The 21,384-nt window shown below is 35.4% G+C and overlaps 1 protein-coding gene across 1 annotated transcript; it reads left to right on the forward strand.

Annotated features, from left to right (window-relative positions):
• Positions 1–12,259: 12,259 nt before the first annotated feature.
• Positions 12,260–13,150, forward strand: LOC117714646 (taste receptor type 2 member 120-like). The gene has a single exon (XM_034511197.1). The coding sequence runs from the start codon at positions 12,260–12,262 to the stop codon at positions 13,148–13,150; it is 891 nt and encodes a 296-aa protein (XP_034367088.1).
• The last annotated feature ends 8,234 nt before the right edge of the window (positions 13,151–21,384 follow it).

Genomic DNA, 21,384 nt, shown 5'->3' on the forward strand with positions numbered 1-21,384 from the left:
GACACAGAGATAGGTAAAGAGAAAGGACAATCTTATAAATAAGAATGAATTAAAATGAACATTTTTCAAGATTTTACTAAAAGTCAGTACAGCATTGTGTGACCCTAATTTTGAAAGAAGAGTTTATGATTATGCACATCTCTTTATTTCTGGCCATATTAAATATAAGACCACTATGAGGTTGTCATCCTTTATGAGATTGGTGGATAAGGATTCTATGATTACACTCTAAAAAACTATCAAATAAAAGATTCTCTTTACTCATGTAATAATAACACAAATAGAATTTCTTAAAATAAATATCCCATTAGTGAAACATCTCAAAAATTGCTATAAGAAAACTTAATAATATAAGACATTTCCTTCTCTTTTAAGTAAACAGACATACACATCACAGATTCTAAACCCCTGTAACTACAAGCCAAATTAAATGCTTTCTTTGACAAATCACCTTGGCCTTTGTGTTTTACCACAGCAATAGAAAGGGCACTAAAACAAAAGGTTTCATCTTCCAAAAGTTAGAATTTATTTCAAATCATTAAACCTAACCTGAGAGTATTGAAAAAGAGGTTCCCTGTAAAAAGCACATAACCAAAATAATGAATTTGAAGATTCAACCCTACGTTAATAGAAACATATGTGGTCCAAGGGGCAAAGGCTGAATCTGGGTCTGAGGGTAGAACCTGTCAGTGTTGTCTCAGTGATTTAACACTGTTTTTGTAGGCATGAAAGATATAAAACTGAAGAAATACTGCTTCACAAATTTAAGAGGCCAAGGCCAAGCAATACAATCAGATTTCAAGTCCCAGCAAGAAGGCCTTGGGAAGTCTTTGCATGAAATTGTGAAAATGAACTTACAGTAGAAATTTCAAGACATTGAAGATGTCAGAACCACGCAGTTTCTGAATAAGAAAACTTTAGGAATAGAATAGAGCTCGCCCATGAGACTATGTATCTTGCAAGCGAGAGAGCTGAAGAAGTGTGTTATTCAAGTCTTTGAAGACCAGATAATTGCATCATAAGCCATAGCCCACATAATTCTATTCCATCTCAAGTTCCAGTTACTCAGGATGAAGCTGTAGGATTCGATGAATTTCTGGATTTTACTCTTCGTTTAGTTCAGTCTTCCTCTACTATGTTCTTATTCCTTCCTTTTGTAATGAAAATGTCCATTCTGTCCCATTAGTATGTAAAAAGTATATATCTTGTGTTTTGATTACTCAGGAGCTCATGTAAAGAATTTTACTGGGTCTCAGAGGAGATTTTTTTCTCTTTTTTTTAATATTTATTTATTTATTTCATGTATGTGAGTATACTGTCACTATCTTCAGACACACCAGAAGATGGCATTGAATCCCCATTACAAATGGCTGTGAACCACCATATGAACTCAGGACCTCTCAGAGGAGATTTCCTACTTATATTTTTATTTTACTTTAGAAATTTCCATATATGAGTGTACTCTATATATTTTCAGCAATAATACTAGATCAAGAAGTACTGGCAAATAATGGCTACTGAGGAAGAGAAATAGCAGTTTTCCCCAGGGATGAGATGCATGAGAAGTATTCCAATCCAATATTTTGAACTTTAAACCAAAACACAAATGAACAATACTAAATGGACCCAGCAGTTTGTGTGTGTGTGTGTGTGTGTGTGTGTGTGTGTGTAAAACAATAATTATATAAGATAAGATCATGATTTGAAACCTCTTTTTGTCACAATTATAAACAAAATTAGAATTGTGAAAGACTGCCAGCTTTTGAAGTAGAGTTGAATGCAAAGTGCATTCTGAGTTGTTTGTACATCTGTATGATGTACAATAGTACAATGATATGAGTAGCACAATATGATATAAGTAGGTGGTTGTGACTTAAAAGGAACATAATTGTGTGTCAGGTTGACAAGGGAGTTGTGGTAATCAATGTCGACTGTCAACATGAAAGGATCTATACTCACTTTAGAAATAAATCTCATAGCATGCCAGTGATGAATTTTTCTAGGTTACATTAATTGTTGTGAGAAAACACACACTGATGTTGGCTGAAGTCTTGGGATGCATAAAAAGTACAAAGGTCACAGAGCACAACCTCTCCCTCTCCCTGTTTCCTGACAGTGATACAATGTGACCTGCCAGGTCCTGTTCTCATGAATAACTTTCAGTATAAGACAGAATGAACCCAATATTTTAAAAGTTGCTTTAGGCAGATATTTAGTTACAACAGTGAGAAAAGCCAATAATACAGTTGGTAATTCCATGGTAAAGAGGATCTCATATTTACAGTCTTGTTTTGAGTATTCTTTTGAACATAATTACTATCATCTATTCTATGTATAGTTTTTGTTTTTGTATTGTTGCTCAGTGGTTTGTCATGTATAATGCATTTATGTTTCTTTTAAGATGGTGTTATGGTTTGTATATGCTTAGCCCAAGTAGTGGCACTATCAGGAGTTGTAGTCTTGTTGGAGTACATGAGTCACTGTGGGCATGGGCTTAAGACTCTAACCCTAGCTGCCTGGAAGTGAGTCTTCCACTATCATCCTTCAAATGAAGATGTAGAACTCTCAGTTCTGCCTGCACCATGCCTGCCTAGATGCTGCCATGCTCCCACCTTGATGATGACTGAACTTATAAACCTGTAAACCAGCCCAAATTAAATGTTGTCCTTTATAACTTGCCTTGGTCATGGTGTCTGTTTATAGCAGCAAAGTTGTAACTTTGAGTCGTAATACAGAAGTTGGTACCAGGGTTTGGGGTTTTGCTGTGATAGGCCTGACGATACTTTTGTTTGGAAGAATGAATTTTGGGACTTTGAATTTGGAAAAAGTGGAATACTTTAAATGGGATTTAATGGCCTTTTTTGGTAGGCATATAGAAGACTTTGTTACTGAGAGTGTCTTAAATTTTGCAGACCTGGCCTAAGATGTGTCAGTGAAAAATTCCAACATGTGGCCTAGACACTGTTTTTGTGGTATTATGATGAAGACTGTGGCTACTTTTTGCCCCTGTCAGAATAGTCTGCCTGAGGCTAAGGTGAAGAGACTCAGATTAATTATATTGACAAAGGAAGTCTCAGAAACACCCATCATGGACTTTGTTCTCTGGTTAAGGCTCATGAAGAACATTTTAAACAAGAGTAGCAAGATGAGAAAGGAAAAATAAAAAATATATGGTTTGAGAATTAAAGGGCACCAGGAAGTGAAATGGACCTGAATCCTTTGTTCAAGGATATTAAATTGAATTAAGGAAGTGATGAACTTGTGGCAAGATTAAGGGAGTAATGACTTTGGGGAGACATCCTGCCCAGCTAAATTTAGATCAAGGAATGGTGGTACACACTGCTAATTCCAGGAGATAAAGCCAAGCAGATCTATGAGTTCAAGCCCACCCTGGGACAGAGCAAGTTCTAGGTGAAGAAAAGCTTAAATCCAGGTTTGCAGATTTCAAGATCCAGGAAAGCCAAGCTTAGGAAGTGAAGGAGCTGGAAAACAGAAAACCAGTGATCATGTAATAGAACAAGAGGCCATGTTGCATCCCCAGCAAGCAGCAGAACTTGGCAGCTTTGGCCACATGACTCTGGGTTTAGAGTCCAGAATAAAGGGGAATATTGGGAAAATAGACGGTGGTTAGCTGGAGCTAAGAAATTAGTGGTGATTAAGAAGAGACCAGCATCATCGAGGTGAAGTCTTCTGGGAAGTGTTTTCTGAGAGTACAATAAAACTGTGTTCTAGACATAGCCAAGGTTATACCTCATGCTGCAGTTGTAATTGGTAATGTGTAAGAATCACCCAGGTGGTACTGGTTTTGAAGGCAGGCAGGCATCATGAAGAACAGGTGAGGCTTGGCACTGTGAGAGGTCAGGGAAGGCCATTGGTGAAGATGCAGCATCAGTTGTAGTTGTCAGCCAAGGACTGAGGTGGTCATGCAAAGAATTTGAGGCATGAAGAGAGCTTATGAGAGGCTATTTCTGAAGCCTAGTTGCAGCAGAAGACTCCAGTGTACTGGAGACGCCAGTACCATGAGATGATCACCAAGAATAGCAACAGCAGTGAAGTGGATCAACCTGAGCTTAGAGTGCTACAGAGGGCAAAGCTGGAGAAGTGATGCCATTTTTTTGGAGGAAGCCAGAAGACCATGTGTGGAGCCCAGGCACTGAAACAAGAAGCTATAACATTGAAGTTGCCTTGGAGACCCCACAATGTTTGAGATGCTAGAGCTATAGGATATCTGCTGAGGAAAACTGCTAACAGGGAGTAGAACTAGCCCAGGAGAAAGATGTTTGTTATAGTCAACAAAGATAAAAAGGGAGTTGGAGAAATGAAGACCGCTTTGACATCAGACATAGAGATGCAGAGTTTGGAATTTCCCAGGTGGTTTCCTGACTTGCTTTGGTAATAACAGTTAAGTGATTGCATGGTCTCAGAAGAGCCTTTGAACTTTCAACTTTTAATACTGTTGAGATTACAGGGACTTTGGAAGTTGGGATAAATGCATTTTGCCTTATGCTATGTTTAGGTTTGGCCCCCACAGACTCACGTGTTTGAACAAGTGTATAGGGGCCAGGGAGTAGAATGTGATGGTTTGTATATGCTTGGCCTAGGGAGTCACACAATTAGGAGGTATGGTTTTCCTAGCTGCTTGGAAGCCAGTCTCCTACTAGAATCCTTCAGATGAAGATGTAGAACTCTGAGCTCTGCCTGATGCATGGTATAAAGCACCATGCCTGCCTAGATGCTCCCATGCTCCTACCCTGGTGATGATGGACTGAAACTCTGAACCTGTAAGTCAGCCCCAAATATATGTTGTCCTTTATAAGACTTGCCTTGGTCATGGTGTCTCTTCACAGCAGTGAAACTCTAAGACAGATGGTTACCACTGCCTGTTATTATTATTATTATAAAAATACACCTGAGATTTGAGACTTGTAAAGACACAATGTTTCTATTTTAATCAGATTTCTTATGGCTGAAAACTTCAAAAATCATGATATCAACTTCCAGCAAGTACTCTGTACAAAGGCAGCTCTTCAGCAACCAAGTTTGCTTTATAGCAATATATGTTCATAGGAACTAGTCTACTCCAACCACAAGACATAATTACATCTCACATTCTGTCATCTCTATGACCTATTAACTTTGTAATAAGCCTCAATTCTTAAGGATCTATCATTGCTTAGTAGAAGTATGCTAGGGACCATCTTTCTGGCCACAAACTTTCAGGAAAAAAGTTGTTCTATACCAAACCACTAAAAGTAGAATTCCTTTTAAACTTAACAGATTAAAATATAGTGCTCACTTCCATTTGAATATTAGATAAGCAATAAATTACTCTCATTGTTCAGCTAAAAAATTAGCAAGGTCTTACATTCTAAATTTAGCCCACTATTCTGGTTTACAATTCATTTATATTAAATAAGTCAAAGTATATTTACAAAACGTGTTGTTTTATGTAAAATGAAGACCATGGGTTTTTTTGTACTTTTATTTACTATATCTATCAGTCCCACAGTAGAATCCTCCCAATTTTAACAACTGAAATTTTTTGAGATAATTACCAACTGTCCACTAGAGGCCAGAACTGCTCTATACTAAGAACTGGTGTCCAAAGGAAGTATGGCCTGTGTGGAAGAGAATCACAGGTCTGCCTTTACAAAGCTGTGTTTTACTACTCAGTGTTTCTTGGCATCTATGTTATCATGTTGTCCACTAAATGTTTAGCTTGTTCCATGCTTTATAACTTTTGTTTTTTAATTTTACTTTTGTTTGTGCTATTGAGATTCAAACCTTGGGCCTCACATATACTGGGCTCACCATTGAGCAACACCCAAATCACTAAGCAGTACTTTTGAAAGAGCAGTCATTGGCAGTGAATTTAATCCAGCAATATGGATGGCTTTTTTCCACTTTGAAATATCCACATTTTTTTTGTATTGGTTTCCATTGATTTTTTTAAAAAAATAATTAACTAATTTTTATTTTTTTACTACTATCATCTCCTGGACTTTTACTAGTCTTCTGATGTTTCTAACATAGGTTATTTGTTTTCCTTACAGTTAGCCAATTGAGTTCATTTTAATTTAATCTAAAAACTTGTATGCTAGAGATGAAGTCTTATGGTTGTAATTTTATTAAAACACAGAATGAGACCTGAATTTGTCATAATTTTCAGTTAGATGTGTCTTTCAACAGACATCATTTTAAGAATATGTTCTTTTCCAAATAAAGTTTTCTTAAATCATATATCCTACAAGCTATTTAAAGTTACCATCTAGTTTTCAAAATTAGGAATTATTTTAAAGACTGTTGTAAGAATTATGTTTCTGTCTGTGTATTCAACTTGTTTATACATAGAACCCATGAGATGTGGTTCTGCTTATAATCCATATATTTCAAATTTATGATTTATTTATCAAAAGAATTTAAAATAAAATAAGTTATATTACATATTATAAAACCTCACAAGAAACTGAAGGGAAATCATACTGTTTGTAGCCCTTGTGTGGCTTGGGGATTTAAACTCAGGTTCTCATGCTTCCTAGAAAATGCCTCTACAGTTGAGTGACCCTTTCAGTCCCACAGGAACATTAATGCATGTAAACATATACCTGGTACATGAAATACGCTTCTCAGTATTAAAGGAACAGATGCCCACTGTCCACACATGGGCTTGGCAAGAATGTTCAGAATATCTTTATTCCTAGTAACCCTAGAATTTCACTGGAATGAATATTTATTTCATAAGGAATTAGGTCCCCAGGGAGTATTTCATAATATAGCAATTACTATTTACTACATAAAATTAAACTCCATTCAGCTTCAATTTTAACTTATTATTTTAAAGAGGGGAAACATAACAACAATAAAACAACAACAGAAACAGCTAAGGTATGTAGAACTTTAGGTTTCATGAAAATCAAATTTTAAGAAATCAGGCAATAACACTTACCTAAGAAATGAAAGCACATGAATTGAGACCTGAAATTGAGCCGTGAGTGTTTCTAGTTCATGGTGTAGGAGAAGGGGCCCAGTGGACTTTCTGAGCTGAGGTAAACAAGCTGAGAACCCAGGGGACTAAACTGCTGCAATTCACAGCATAGAGAACCACAAATCATATGTAATCATAGATGTTAATGAAGTCATTTTCTAAGGCCACTAAATAAATATCCTGGAGAAGCAGAGCAAACATTGGCAAGAGACATGAAGAGTGAAGAAACATCGATCCAATATTATTAATAATAAGGAATCATATATTTCATAAAGCACTGGGTAGAATGCACAGAAAATCTTTGATGTTTGAATATAACATTTGTTTTTTACTTTCTAAATAATTCCATATTAAATGGCTTCCATTTATTTTTGAATGCCTCTCAATACAACTTGAATGAAAATCTATCTACAAGGACATAAATAAATAGCCAGCATTTAACATGATTCAATACACACTGATGGAGATTTAATCATATAATTTCATGGTTTGTAAAAATCCTACTAAATTATGATGTGTAATTAGAACACTGAAAACATTTTAAAGTTGGCAGAGATATTAAAGACAGCAGATAACATTAAACTGGGTATTATAAATACAAGATTCCAAAAGTTTAACTCCCAACTGCACAAGTGATAAACCTATGCAGAAAAAAAAAATCCCAATGAACATTTAGAGATTAAAATCAAATGATCAAAATGAGTGTATGGGGGGGGAGGTTAATTCAGAAAAGATTCATGAACTTGAAAACACAACTTAAATACTTAAGGAAAATGTTGAAGGACGAAACAAAAATTGCTGATCTTGAACAAATTTCAAGGTGTCTAATTAAAATATCCCAAAATGTTAGATTGGGTGTAAGATACATTTGTTAGTGGTGCTGAAGAGCTAGCTCAAATGTTTATAGCAATTGCTTCTCTCACAGAAGACCAGGATTTGTTTCCCAGCACCCACATACCCATATTTTGTGCTTAGCAACTCCCTGTAACTACAGTTCAGGTGGGTCTTACATCCTTTTCTGTTCTTTATAGTCACGTTCTTGCAGGTAGTGCACATATAGGCAAGCAGGCACACACATATATACTTATTTATAATAAATTAAATAATAACAAGAAAAAAACTGCCTCAGTTTCCAAAATCTGGTGAAAACTATAAACATTGACACCCATGAAGCTCAATTATCCACAGAGAATCTCGCAGTAGAACAAAGGACATGTTCACTTAGGTTTTCAAATCACTTTAACAAATGCACATCAAAGTATCTAAAGAAAGAGGAAAGAGGTGTATTCAGAGGAAGCAAAAAGGATTGTGGCAGATTTAGTTAGTAAGAGATAAATTTTTAAAAATCTGATGGAAAAATATTATACAAAAATGAGAAAAATTTCAACCTAGAAAGGAAGAGAAAATCTTAAAAGTGGAGGAAAAAGAAAATGATACAGATACCTAATGCAAGAATTATCAACAATAAGAGACTCACACTGCAAAATATGTCAAAATTTATGCTCTAGAAAGGTGGAAAATGAGACTATATAAGAATCAATAGAAAAAAAAGGAGACAAAAATCAAACTAATAAAATTGAGAACTTCTTGAAAAATATCCAAAATATTCTTTTATTTAAATTCATAACTGGTTTGTGTGCCTTATGGCATTTACCTACAAGTTTACATTAGCTCATTTTTAAATATATAATAACACATTTGAAATATTGTATGATAAAAAAGAAAGAGAACATAGAGGTTAATATAGTCTTAAAATGACACTATTAGTACTACTGAGTTTTTAAATGAAGTTTTCTGCTCATAATACCTGCTTTATTCTGAAAGATAACTATCATTCTTTTACAAAATGATTTACATAATTTTTCTTGTTTTTTGACTGTCTCATATGATGTTTACTTTTTGTAGTTTAGTTTTGCATACAGCTGAATTTTAAAAAATGAGATAATTTATTCTGTCTGTTTTTAATTAAAATATAGTTTCTATGAGTTGAAAATATGAATGGAGATGTACTCCCAAGAGGAGAATGAAAACTCTGAGGGAGAGGGAAGAAGGAGAAAAAAAATAACACTAAAGTTGTTTGACAAAGCCATAGAGCATTATAATACTTTATATCTAATTAAAATTACATATAATATATACAAATTTATACATATATTCACAATATAATATGCACATAATATAATATAATATGCACATATATATGTGTATATATACACATACATGTACACACACATATATGTATATATATTCACATATACTTCCTTAAGAGTTATTGGTCAGTTGAGTTCAAGAGAACCCCCAAATAATATAGGGTATTGCCATTATCCTTTTGGGGTTCTAGATAAAGAAGATATGACTCTATTATTGAAGACACCACATGCTTCAGACAAAGGTCTTGGAAGACTATCCAGTCTGACCTGGAAGCCTCTGCAAGAACCAGTGTGGGAAAATTTGTGGGTGGGGAGGTGAGAGTGGGTGTGTGTATAGGGGCACATCCTCATAGAAGCAGGAGGAGGGGGATTGGGATAGGGGTTTCCTGGGTGGGAGGGAAATGGAGAAAGGGAATCATATCTGAAATGTAAATAAAATATCCAATAAAAAAGTACACAAATTTTTAAAAACTGTAAAAAAACAGAACTATACAAGCTGAGGAAAAAGAAAGGCAATAAATAATACTATGCAGTATATTAGCTGAAAACCAAAGCAGTGTTCAGCACAAGATATTCTGAAAGAAGCAATAGTGGCACTTATATCCTGGGAATAACCAGCAGACACATAATTGGACTTTAGTTCTGCTAACACAAAGAGAATTAATATGTAGTAATGTAAAATTAGCCAATTTCTATAGCTGGAGAGACCATAGGACCTAGAGAACAACCTTCCCTTGTCACTTTTTAAAGCAATAAAATCTCTAACTGCATTCTAAACACCTATCATTATAGCTACAGGTAAGAGTAGATATCATCCTCATTGAAGCAACTCCTCTTTTTCTTCAGAGATCATTACAGAAACCCACAGGTAGTTCAAATGAAAAGAAAATGACCCATAAGTTATTAAACCCCAAATTATGACATTTACAGTACAACCCCAACACTAAAAGCTCAGAGAAGAACATTGTAGAAAAGGGAGAAGAAATGATTCTTAGTAACAACTTATCACATCCAGAAATTTTAAGAGAGCTAAAGAAAATTGGGCCTAATAAAACCAGATATTTTTCCTTTTTGCTTTACAGAAAGCACTGGTAATGAAGACTAAACTCATCTCTGATTTTGAGGAGAATCTTGTTATTTGTCCAAACAATTTAGAGCAACTATTTGTATAGTTAATGTCATTAGCACATGATGCCATAACAGATGGTGGAGTGAACACTGTAATCTCATTTGCTAGCATGCAAATAAGATGTATTCTCTTTTATAGTTCTGTATTATTTTGATTGTTTCATCTCCCAGGGATTTGAATTAACAAAGGTTAGATAGTACTTAGTGAAATTTGAAAAGCATATTCAAGGACTATCAAGCAAAGTTTTTATTTTTCTGCAAATAGAAACAATATATTGTGATATGTATTTGATGACCACCACTTAACAAGTGCATGCATTCCTACCATAATGTTTATTCCATACACACACACACATATAGGCGCGCGCGTGCGCACACACACACACACACACACACACACACACACACACACACAAAGAATTAATGATTCTGAACCTGGTAACCTAGATGGGCTCATTGGAGCACAGTGTGCTTATTCTGAGGTTTTAAGAAACATGTAAACTTGCCTTCCAGTTAAAAAAATGGGTTTAGTATATTTGATGTAGAATAACCTTAATTTTAATCTGTATTAATTGGCTGAAATTTCAGAGAAATATTCTAAATTAGGATAAAGTGTAAATTAGTTATATTCCTCAGTAGAAAATTGCAAGATCCCTTTTTTTGTTGATTCATAAATCCAGACACCAATGAGTAGCTTTATAAGTCCACTTAAAATGAGAGTATAGAATATAACAACAGTACCACTGAGAGCATTAGGCCAGAAGAGAATATCAGCTATGCTGGAGCTGGGGTTACAGGTGGTTTTGAGCATGGCTGATATAGGTCTTTGATGTTGAACTTATAGCCCTTAGCTATTCCTCCAGCCATTACAAACATTTTTTTTAAATGATATGGTGTCTGAGTGTATATGTCTGTTGTTACACTTTCATTGATATTTCCTTCACTTTTTCACTGCTGGGATCACAGTGTGAAATTCTGTCTGGTTGGTTTTGCTTTCAGACATTTTGACTGCTGAGATGGACTTTCACTATAGCTTAAAAATGGAAAGAATATTCTTGAATTGGATAAAATATGAAAAACTTTCAATTCTTTTTAATCAAATAATTAATACTTGAAACTGATGTGACCTCAAGAATAACATTTGTGAAACTCTGCACAAGAGTTTTTGAAACATTCAGAATGGACTGAATAGCTAAAGTGGAGAGAAAAAGAGCTCTATAATCCTAGATCCCATTCCAAAGGTACTTTTTACATTTTGAAGACCACAGGGCAATAATTCTTATATCCATGAAGTGTCCGTGTGTGTGTGTGTGTGTGTGATTTAAAGATGTTTGTGTTTTTGTAAGCTATTAAGAGTCAACATACACACAAGTATACACAAGTATTTGTTATTACAGGGCAGTTTTCAAGGAATGTTGGCCTCTTTGATGTTCTTCAGAAAACCATGGATCTTTTGAGATGGGAATTTGAGACTCTTTATTCGTGAATCTTGAACGAAAATCTATGAGTCCGTAGTGGGTAGTAATTATAGATAAGCTAAGTTTCATGTAATGACAGACACCCTCTACATGTTCTGGGTATTGAGTTCTAAAATTTTACTAACAAACTTGACTATTGTAAATAATGAATGTTTAAAAGAAGAACAACATTTGAAACAATGGAATGGAATTTGCCTTTATTTGCCTGCTAGCACGTTGAAATGCAGCATTCTTCCAATAGCAGCAAAGAAATATACCAGTCAATGCAGAGATTTTAAAACATGTGCAATTGGAGACATTATGGTAATATAAATTTCCATAAAAATGAGGTTGCATTCACCCAGTATTACAACATGTTACTGCTCTGTTAAACACAGAGTTAAAAAGAAGCAAGAACTATTGTATACATTTCATTAATCCCAACTATAATTGCATCCACATATGGAAAAAGAAGAATCATAATCAGTGAATTTATTCCTCCTATTTTCTCTTTTTTCCTTTTCATTTGATCAGACACAATGAATTTGATAGAATGGATTGTCTCTACCATAATGATGACAGAATTTCTCTTAGGAAAATGTGCCAATGTCTTCATAATAGTAGTGAACTCTATCGACTGTATCAAGAGAAGAAAGATCTCCTCAGCTGATCGAATTATAACTGCTCTTGCCATCTTCAGAATTGGTTTGTTGTTAGCAATGCTAATGAATTGGTATTTACATGTGTTTACTGAAGATGATATGTACAATTTACAAATGAGAGCTTTCGCAGGAATTACCTGGGCTATAACCAATCATTTTAGCACTTGGCTTGGGGTCATACTCAGCATGTTTTATTTATTCAAGATAGCCAATTTTTCTAACCGTCTATTTTGTCATGTGAAAAGAAAACTTGACAGTGTTCTTCTTGTAATATTCTTGTCATCTTTTCTGGGTTTTTTTGCATATCATGGGGTGGTGAACTTCAAGATGATTCCTTGGATGAGCATTCATGAAGGAAATGTGACCATAAAGAACAAACTGAAGGATATAGCAAATCTTAGAAATATGCTTGTCTTCAGCCTGATAAATATTGTACCATTTAGTATATCACTGAACTGTGTTCTTCTCTTAATTTATTCTCTAGGCAAACATCTCAAGAATATGAAATTCTATGGTAAAGTATGTCAAGATCACAGCACCATGGTCCATGTAAAAGCTTTACAAACTGTGATCTCCTTTCTCCTGTTATATGCCACATACTTTATATGTGTAGTTATATCAGGTTGGAATTTGCTAAATGCACCCATCTTCCTATTTTGCATAGCAATTGGTGCCTTATACCCAACAGGTCATTCTTGTATCTTGATTTGGGGAAACCAGAAGCTTAAACAAGTCCTTCTGATTTTTCTGAGACAGATGAGATACTGACTGAAAAAATAAAAGCCTTCCAGTCTCTAGATAAACAACAGAGACATGTATCCATAGGAAGTATATAAAAGAAGTAATATAGACAAATATCAGATCAATATAAATAGGCATAAAGATTGGAAAAAAACAATTTTTGTATAACAATGAAACTCATTTCCTAAAATTCTGTAAATAAAAAATAAAAGATGTGTTTAGAAGCTAAAACCAGATTTAACTCATTTCAGGCAATTGCTCTTGTGTTCATCTTAAATCATTGTAAGGGTGATGAATTGTCCATCATTTCTTCATTTTACATCATCAAAATTTATTTTAATCTTAACCAAGGAAGACTCTGATTTTCCATTTTGAAAAATTATAATCACTGAAAAACAATACAGAAATCATAGTGTATAATGTACTATCTTTTCCAATCGAAATGACCTCTATTAAAACTATAAAAGAAAAGTATAGGGAATATACCGAAAATCTGATTTCTTATAATCTTGTATAAAATGTAAAAATTAGATAAGTGTATTCATATAATTATTAATGGACAGTTTTAGTAGAGTAGTTGAAAATAGTCAAGTATTGAGTTCTACGCGATGAAGTGAGAGTTTCTGGATTTTGGAGACTCAGTTTTCTTGTGATGTTTTTCTGGAAGGTGTTTTATAAGAAGATGTTTTGCTGAAGCATAAAGAATGTGAAATGATGTTTTGCGGAGAATAAATGTGTTATTTTTCTGAATACTATTTAGTGAAACAACATGTGATTTTGCCAGAGCAGACTCTTGAGAGAACATGGGATGTTTAGAAAGAGTGTAAGTATAACCCGACAGACAAAAACTGACATTTCTGCAGTGGTTCTTCTTGCTTTCTTCATTGATCTTCACTTGTCATGATTTCACAGAGAGAAACATACCAAAGAACTTCTTGTGTATTCTTCTGCTTCTTGCCACTTCCAAGGACTTATGAAGATCAGTGGAGCCTTGTGGTTTCTTCTGGATGGAGCTGCTACTGCTGATTCATGTTTAGATTTTGAGAACTGCAGTTGCTCACTTGTGTTTGGTGTTTTGCTAGTGGACTGGACTTCTGACAATGAAGATTGAAATAGCCCTAAAGAACAATTTCTAAACAGGTCCAAAACCCCTCCTTACTATTAACCTTTCATATTCTCTACCTCTGATGGGTAGTTGGCTAAAAGGGAGGTTTAATCATTAGAGAACCCTAATTAAAGTACATTTTGAAAAATCTAAGGCTACAGTGTGATTATCAACTTGAGATGCAATGCATAAGCAACTTCTGTTTTTATTCTTTTATTAGAATACTCATATAAAATAACATAATTAAATGTATTATTTTCTTAATGTACGTCATTAAGTTTGTTCTTATTTCTCTCTATCCACAATACTTTACCCACTCTTTATACCCTCTCTGCCCCTAGTTCTCTTCCTACTCCACATGGTCTCCATTTCTATCTTCATGCTACAACTATCCACATTTTACACACACACACACACACACACACACACACACACACACACACACACACACACACATACACACACACACACACACACACACCACACAGAGAGAACGAGAGAGAGAAAGAAAGTAAATTAAATTTTAATCAGCCTATGTGAGAAAGCATACAAAATTTATCATTCTGAATCTAGTCTATTTTGTTTAACATAATATTTTAGCTCCTCACATTTTCTTTCAAAGGTCATAAATTTAGCTTTTTTATTGTTCACATGTGTTACACTTTATTTATCCACTGGTTTTCTTCTTATCTGGTTTCATTTCTTTTTTCTTATAGATCGTGAACATGGATGTACAAGTAATGTGTCATATGGATGTTTGTTGACCTAATATTTTGGGCATTTGCCCATGAGTGAATCATAAAAGTGGTTCTTTTTTTAAAAAAAATTAGCAACTTTTAAGTAAATTTCTATATGGGGTGCTAAAGTTCACATACACGTCAATAGTGTGTGCATGCTTCTTCCTACCCAGTACCATACCAGAATTTGTGGGGACTTCTTTTTCAAATTATTTATTTGTTGTTTGGGTTACAATATAATTATATCATTTTCCCTTTTTCCTTCTTGTTTCTGCCTCTAAATATTTTTATATAACCCTCCTTGCTCTTTTTCAAATTCATGGCCTTATTTTTTTATTAATTATTGTTATCTAAGTACAGAAAAGTTTATATAATGTTTTTTATAGTATATATTTAGGGTGGGCCATTTGATATTAGATAACCAGTTGTGCTCTCTTTCTGTTGAACACTATTTCTCCAACTGTCAGCTTCGTTTAGTTGTCTGAGATTTTTATGTAGGGCTGGGGCCTTGTGGGCTTCCCCATCCACATTGGCAAGATTATTATTGTTTTCACTGTTCAGGTCATGTAGGTGAGACCTTATGAGTATATTTCTGACATTATTTAGAAGCATTGTCACAGCAAACTCCTTTATCCTCAGAATCTTATAACCCTTTCTGCCCATCTTCCATAATGACCTCTAAATCTTAGGTATAGGAGTTGTATTTTAGATGTATACATTAGGACTGTATTCCACAGCTTTGCATTTTGATTGCTTGTACTTTTGTGTGATGATGTCTTGCCTTTACTATAGGCATTCTGATTTGGGTGAGATAGAATCTCAAAACTGTTCTAATTTTAATTACCATGATAACCAAGAATGTTCAATATGTTTTCAAATATTAACTTGTTATTTCAGTTACTAGTTAGACTTATTTCACTGACTAATATGTGTGGTGACTCCCTCATGTTTCACAGGAAGGACAAAATGATCCATGAGAAGACAAGAATGAAACTCTACTCAGATAAATTTTATTATATCTGCTGTTGGACTAAGACTCCTAGAGTTTGGCCCAGGTAATTTCTGTTTAGCCACGTTTTAGCACAGTACAATTTTGGAAAAATGTATTCATATAACAATTAACTCAGTTCCAAGTGTATATCAACTTAAGACATGCTTACACTGAGATTCTTTGCAAAGTATATCTGGCTTTTTTTTTTAAAGGTATGGGGACTCTTTACGCAGAGATAGTGCCCATGATTTAGGGCCTACCTAGGCTTGACTGAAGTAAACATGGTATCTGTAGGTGTCAGGATTGCCCTGACACTAATATAGAAGTTCTTAGGCTGTTGCAAAATATGAGTTACATCAGTCCTAATGATGAGTTTTATGGACTAAAAGCAGTGCTCACGTTTTAAATGAAAAAAGTATGAAATGAGTAAAAAACATATATTGTGAGAGATACCATCAGAATTTTTCTCATCAAACAGCAAAGTAATCAGGTTATAAAAGTGTATCTTTATCTGGCACTCCAGGAAGAACAGCTTCATATTTCATTCTATTGAAGATGTAAGGTGTGTGTTTAACTTTCCTGGGTTCTCCAGGGCTTATCTGTTTGCACAAGGCCTTTTTTGCTCTCTAAAATATGTGCTTTTTGGAAGCAGCAGTTGTATATCTAAGACAATGAATGTGGAAACATTCAACTGAAGTTAATCCAGTTCAGGGTGAAAATTTTACAGTGATAATCCTGATATGCCTATTTTTTTTATATAGTTCAGGATTGTTGGTCTCCTTAATGTAATGGTGGTTGCTTGATCCGTTTCATGAAAGTAAGACAAAGCCATCTGAGACTGGAATCTCCTTTCAAGGTATCTGAGAGCACTCATCTTCTATAGTCCACAGGTCGCATTTTTTTTTTTTTTTTTTTTTTTTTTTTTTTTTTTTTTGTAATGAGCTCCATCTCCTGAATATGCAGGTATCTCTGAAACGCTGATTGGTTAAAGAACATAGAATACTCTCATACAGTGACATGTATTAGATGGGTTTGTAATCAAGCTGTGCTGTTGCCTTGCTGCCTTTGTTTTAGGAAATAATGTATGCAACAGAGTCTCAGCTGCTTTGACAATGGAAGGGGAGATTTGCCAATGGAAATGAATATCAAAATAAGAAATAGACATATAGATGATATCTGCTTCACTGCTCTCTATTTGGCAGGACAAATAGCAAAAGAGAACAGGGTGGGGAGTCAAGAAGAAATGCAAAGAAATAAAGAAAAAAGGAGACCAGTGAAAAAGAGCCCTTTGGAGATTCAAAAATTTGGAACCCATGGGAGAAATCAGGTAGCCGAATAGTAAGGAGGTAAAAGGACATTGAAGAAATGATAAAAGAGACCTGTCAGGCTGAAGAAAGTGGAAATCTATTCTTCAACATGTTGATGGAGACTGCGATGTGAACCAGTATACAAAACCACCATGATCAGAGAGTAGTTCATATTGGAAATCTTTTAATTAAGAGTGTTTAATTTTTATTTTAAGATTATTTTTGATTTAGTTGTATATATATATATATTTCCTGTTTGGGTAAGTGTTGCAGGATATTTGATCACATTGTCAACTTCACGATTGGGCTACTTACTGAAAAAAAAAAAATCCACCCTGATTCTAGTTGTTGTATAGTTTGGCCCTTAGCACATACCTTTAATCCCTCTTTCTGGAGTTCAGGTGTGCCTTTAGTACATACCTTTAATCCAAAACAATGAAGGTAAAATGAGTTTGTAGAAGGAAGCACCCATGCTTTAACATAACATCTAATTTAGTGGCAGACAAAATATCAGAGAAAGATTTGACAGAATAGGATATACCCAACTCTCACAAGGAGGGAGATAAGGCAGAGCTACTTATGAAAGAGCAGTACAGAAAGAGAGAAAGAAAGCATTTTTTTTCGGGAGAGCTTTACAAAGACAGGTTGAAGGGAGAACAAGCCAGACATAGGTGAAAACAGAATGAGCTAGACAAAGAAGGATCTAGAAGGTTCAAACAGATTGCAAGGGTTAAACAGAATATTTCAGGTGAAACTTAGAGTTGCCATACTAAATCAGTCAGTTCCTAAAGGCATTTGATCCAGAAAAGCTCAGTTGAACCAGCCAATTAGAGCATGGAAAAATCTAAAAAGGAAGAACTTATTCAGTAGTAAGTCACAGATGCTGAAAACACTCTATGCTAGATCTATATAAGATCGTATGGAGGCTAGAACCTTCCAGATCTAGGCCTAGGTTAGCAGACTGAGGCAGTAAACTTCAGAGACAACAATTGTATCAAGGGAATAAAGATTCATATTTCAAGCATCACACATATGTAAATGCAGGTGCTCACAAAGTTCAGAAGATGGTGTCAAATCTCCTGGAGATGGAGTTAAAAGTGCTTGTGTGACATAGATGTTCTGACTCAAACTCAGGTTTGATTGCTCTCTACAAGAGCAATGTGTTCTTAAATGCCAATCTATCTCTTTGGTCAAAAGAAATGTTTTTTCAGGACCAATGAACAAGCCTCTTGAGGCCTGCATTGTGACACTGGTTTATATGAAGACTGATAGGATCAGGCTCTGTGATGTGTAAGTAGAGAAACCGAATAAAATACATTCTCATCTTTCCCTGAGACAAAGGCTTCATAACTACCCACAGGGTAGGCAGGGAGTGTTTTTCCCTTGAAAAAGCAAGGACACATGGCTTATTGATTTTGACTATGGGGTATTGAGGGCTAGGTGATATAGTGTTCTCTATCCATGTTGCTATACCCACCCTTTCTTTATGACAAAACAATTGACACAAATGATGATACAATATTCACTGGTCCTTGTTCAAATTTCTTTTTAGTTTCTATCCAGTTATCTCAAATTAGTGCACACTTTGAGCAGCAATGACCTTTAGACAGCCTACCCACTTTCTGAGAAAGTATTACATTACAAAATACTAATTCCTGTGTGTTACATATTTATAAAAGTTTATAGAACACTAAGAACAACAGTTAAATACATAAATGAAATATCTTTTTTTTTTTTTTTTTTTTTTTTTTTTTTTTTTTTTTTTTTTTTGGTTTTTTGAGACAGGGTTTCTCTGTGTAGTCCTGGCTGTCCTGGAACTCACTCTGTGGACCAGGCTGGCCTCAAACTCAGAAACCCACCTGCCTCTGCCTCCCAAGTGCTGGGATTAAAGGCATGTGCCACCACTGCCTGGCTCATAAATGAAATATCTTAATGTAATTGGAAGTGTACTGTGATTTACCATTCCAGTAATACTCTCAAAACTCCAGAAACCTTAAAGATAGTTACCATGGCTTCTGCATTCACAACAGGACTAGATAAAAAGTTCCCATTGACAAAGATACTGTATGCTTTATTTGTAAAACCTGGAAACCCCAGGTGGAAAATAAACTAAAATCTCACTCCTTTATAACTGTTTTTTTATAGTGCAGGTGGCTAGGGAAGAATTGTTACTGACAGTAATACTCAGGTATGGAATCTGTGTGCTATGCCAAATGTGTCCTCTGTTGTTATAGTAGCAATGTTTTGGGTCCAATTATCTTTCCTCTTGGGTTTAAGGTCTATGTATAAGGTAGAAACTTCTATCTGGTACTGTAAACCCAGGCAAAACATATGGCTTTTATCACTTATAGGCCCTGATGGGGAGGCAAGTGAACCCATTCTAATGAATAGATACGACATATTTGTCAAAGTTTATTTTTATGTTTTTCTGTTGCTCATGGATGACTATTACCAGTAGCTTCAGTTATGAAAGTAAATACACTGTTGAATGGATGATGTTCTACAGAGATTTGTAGCTGGCTGAGGTCCTTAGAACCAATGATAATGGCTGTGACTGAGTGCTCCAAAGCTCAGACCAAGAAGGAAAAACATAACCAGACATCTACATCATTCCCTTCAGAGATCAGTGGATATATTAGTAAACTGGGTAAAAAGAATGCAAAAAGCCAGAGAGAAGGACGGGGCATTGCTTATTAGTTTACTCCATAATGCAACATTCCTTCCTGGAGTTTGGAGAGAAGCTCACAAAGTTCAGCAAAACAACAAAACAACGAGAAGACTTGGGAAACTCTTTGAAAAGACGCTATCTACTTTTAGAAAGGCAGTGACATTTTCTGGAGAAAGCAAGTTCCCCAGCTGGCTGAGCTGCTAGAAGGTTGTTTGTACATCCTCAGCCATGGACTTCTAACAATGCAATTACTTTCATCCACCCAGGCTTCTATTCACAAACACAAGAAAGGCAATTTTGCTAAGTCAAACTCAGGTGGAACTATTTTTTGGTCTCTCATTGTTGCCTTCTCTTGGATGAGCCCACATCTGCTCACATTTCTGTAGAAAATGTCACACTATGTCTTATTGTCTAAATGGCCATCAAGGGTTGAATGATCTATGAGAGAAAGTTAATGTCCTCCAGTTTGGGGGTACCTTCCTCTATGGGAAATAGAAGACATGGCTGAGCTTTGAGAAGAAGTTTCTGGTATGCTATTTCATAGACTTGTACTGTACCAGCTCCATTTCAATCATCCTAATAAATTATGTGGGCCATCATTTGTATATGCAGACCAAATTGTGCTCTCTGCCTCAGCTAACATTTATCCTTCTCATTCTTCTCTAAACCTTCCTGATTTGACAAAATTCACTAGTTTAATTCTACCCTTGTTTCTGGAGATTCATAATTGGTATTTGTATACAAAATGGTGATTTTGTAATACCTTCATAGGAAATTTTAATGTATCCCTTTTCTTTAAAATTTGATGATTTTATTTATTTACACCCCAAATGTTTCCTCTGTTTCCCTCTCCCCCTTCCCAGAGTGTTTCTCCCCTCCTGCCTTTATTTTCTGTTGAGTTCGTGCCCCACCCCACCCCCAAACCCTGGCATTCTTCCACCATGGAGCATCAAGTCTCTACAGGATTAGACACATCCTCTCCCACTGAAGCCAACAAGGCAGTACTCTACTATATATGTTCCTGGAGCCTTGGAACAGCCCCTGTATGCCCTTTTGTTGTTCAATTAGTTCTTGTAGCTCCCAGGAGTCCAGTTGGCACTGCTAGTTTCCCTATGAGGTTGCTCTCCCTTCAGTTTCTACAAACCTTCCTCTAGCACTTCCATAGGGGTCCCAACCTCCTTCCAATGCTTGGCAGTGAGTATCTACACCTCTCTCAGTCAGTTGCTGATAGAGCCTCTTACAGGACAACCATGGTAGATTTCTGTCTGCAAGCACAACATAGCATCAGTAATTGCATCAGGGTTTGGTACCTGTACCCACCCAAATCCCTGGGAACTGCATATTTCTATTCATTCTTCTCGCCTTCTAGGCTTCCCTCATGTCTCCCAACCCCAACATGTAATCCTGCTCCCCTTTTCTCCTCCCCTTTCCTTGCCCATCAAGGTCCCTGCCT

This window comes from Arvicanthis niloticus, chromosome 9, assembly GCF_011762505.2.
Source record: "Arvicanthis niloticus isolate mArvNil1 chromosome 9, mArvNil1.pat.X, whole genome shotgun sequence".
In the NCBI taxonomy this organism is placed as follows: Eukaryota; Metazoa; Chordata; class Mammalia; order Rodentia; family Muridae; genus Arvicanthis; species Arvicanthis niloticus.

Coding starts and splice junctions, on each gene's coding strand:
- LOC117714646 (XM_034511197.1), top strand. CDS start 12,260: ATGAATTTGATAGAATGGATTGTCTCTACCATAATGATGACAGAATTT.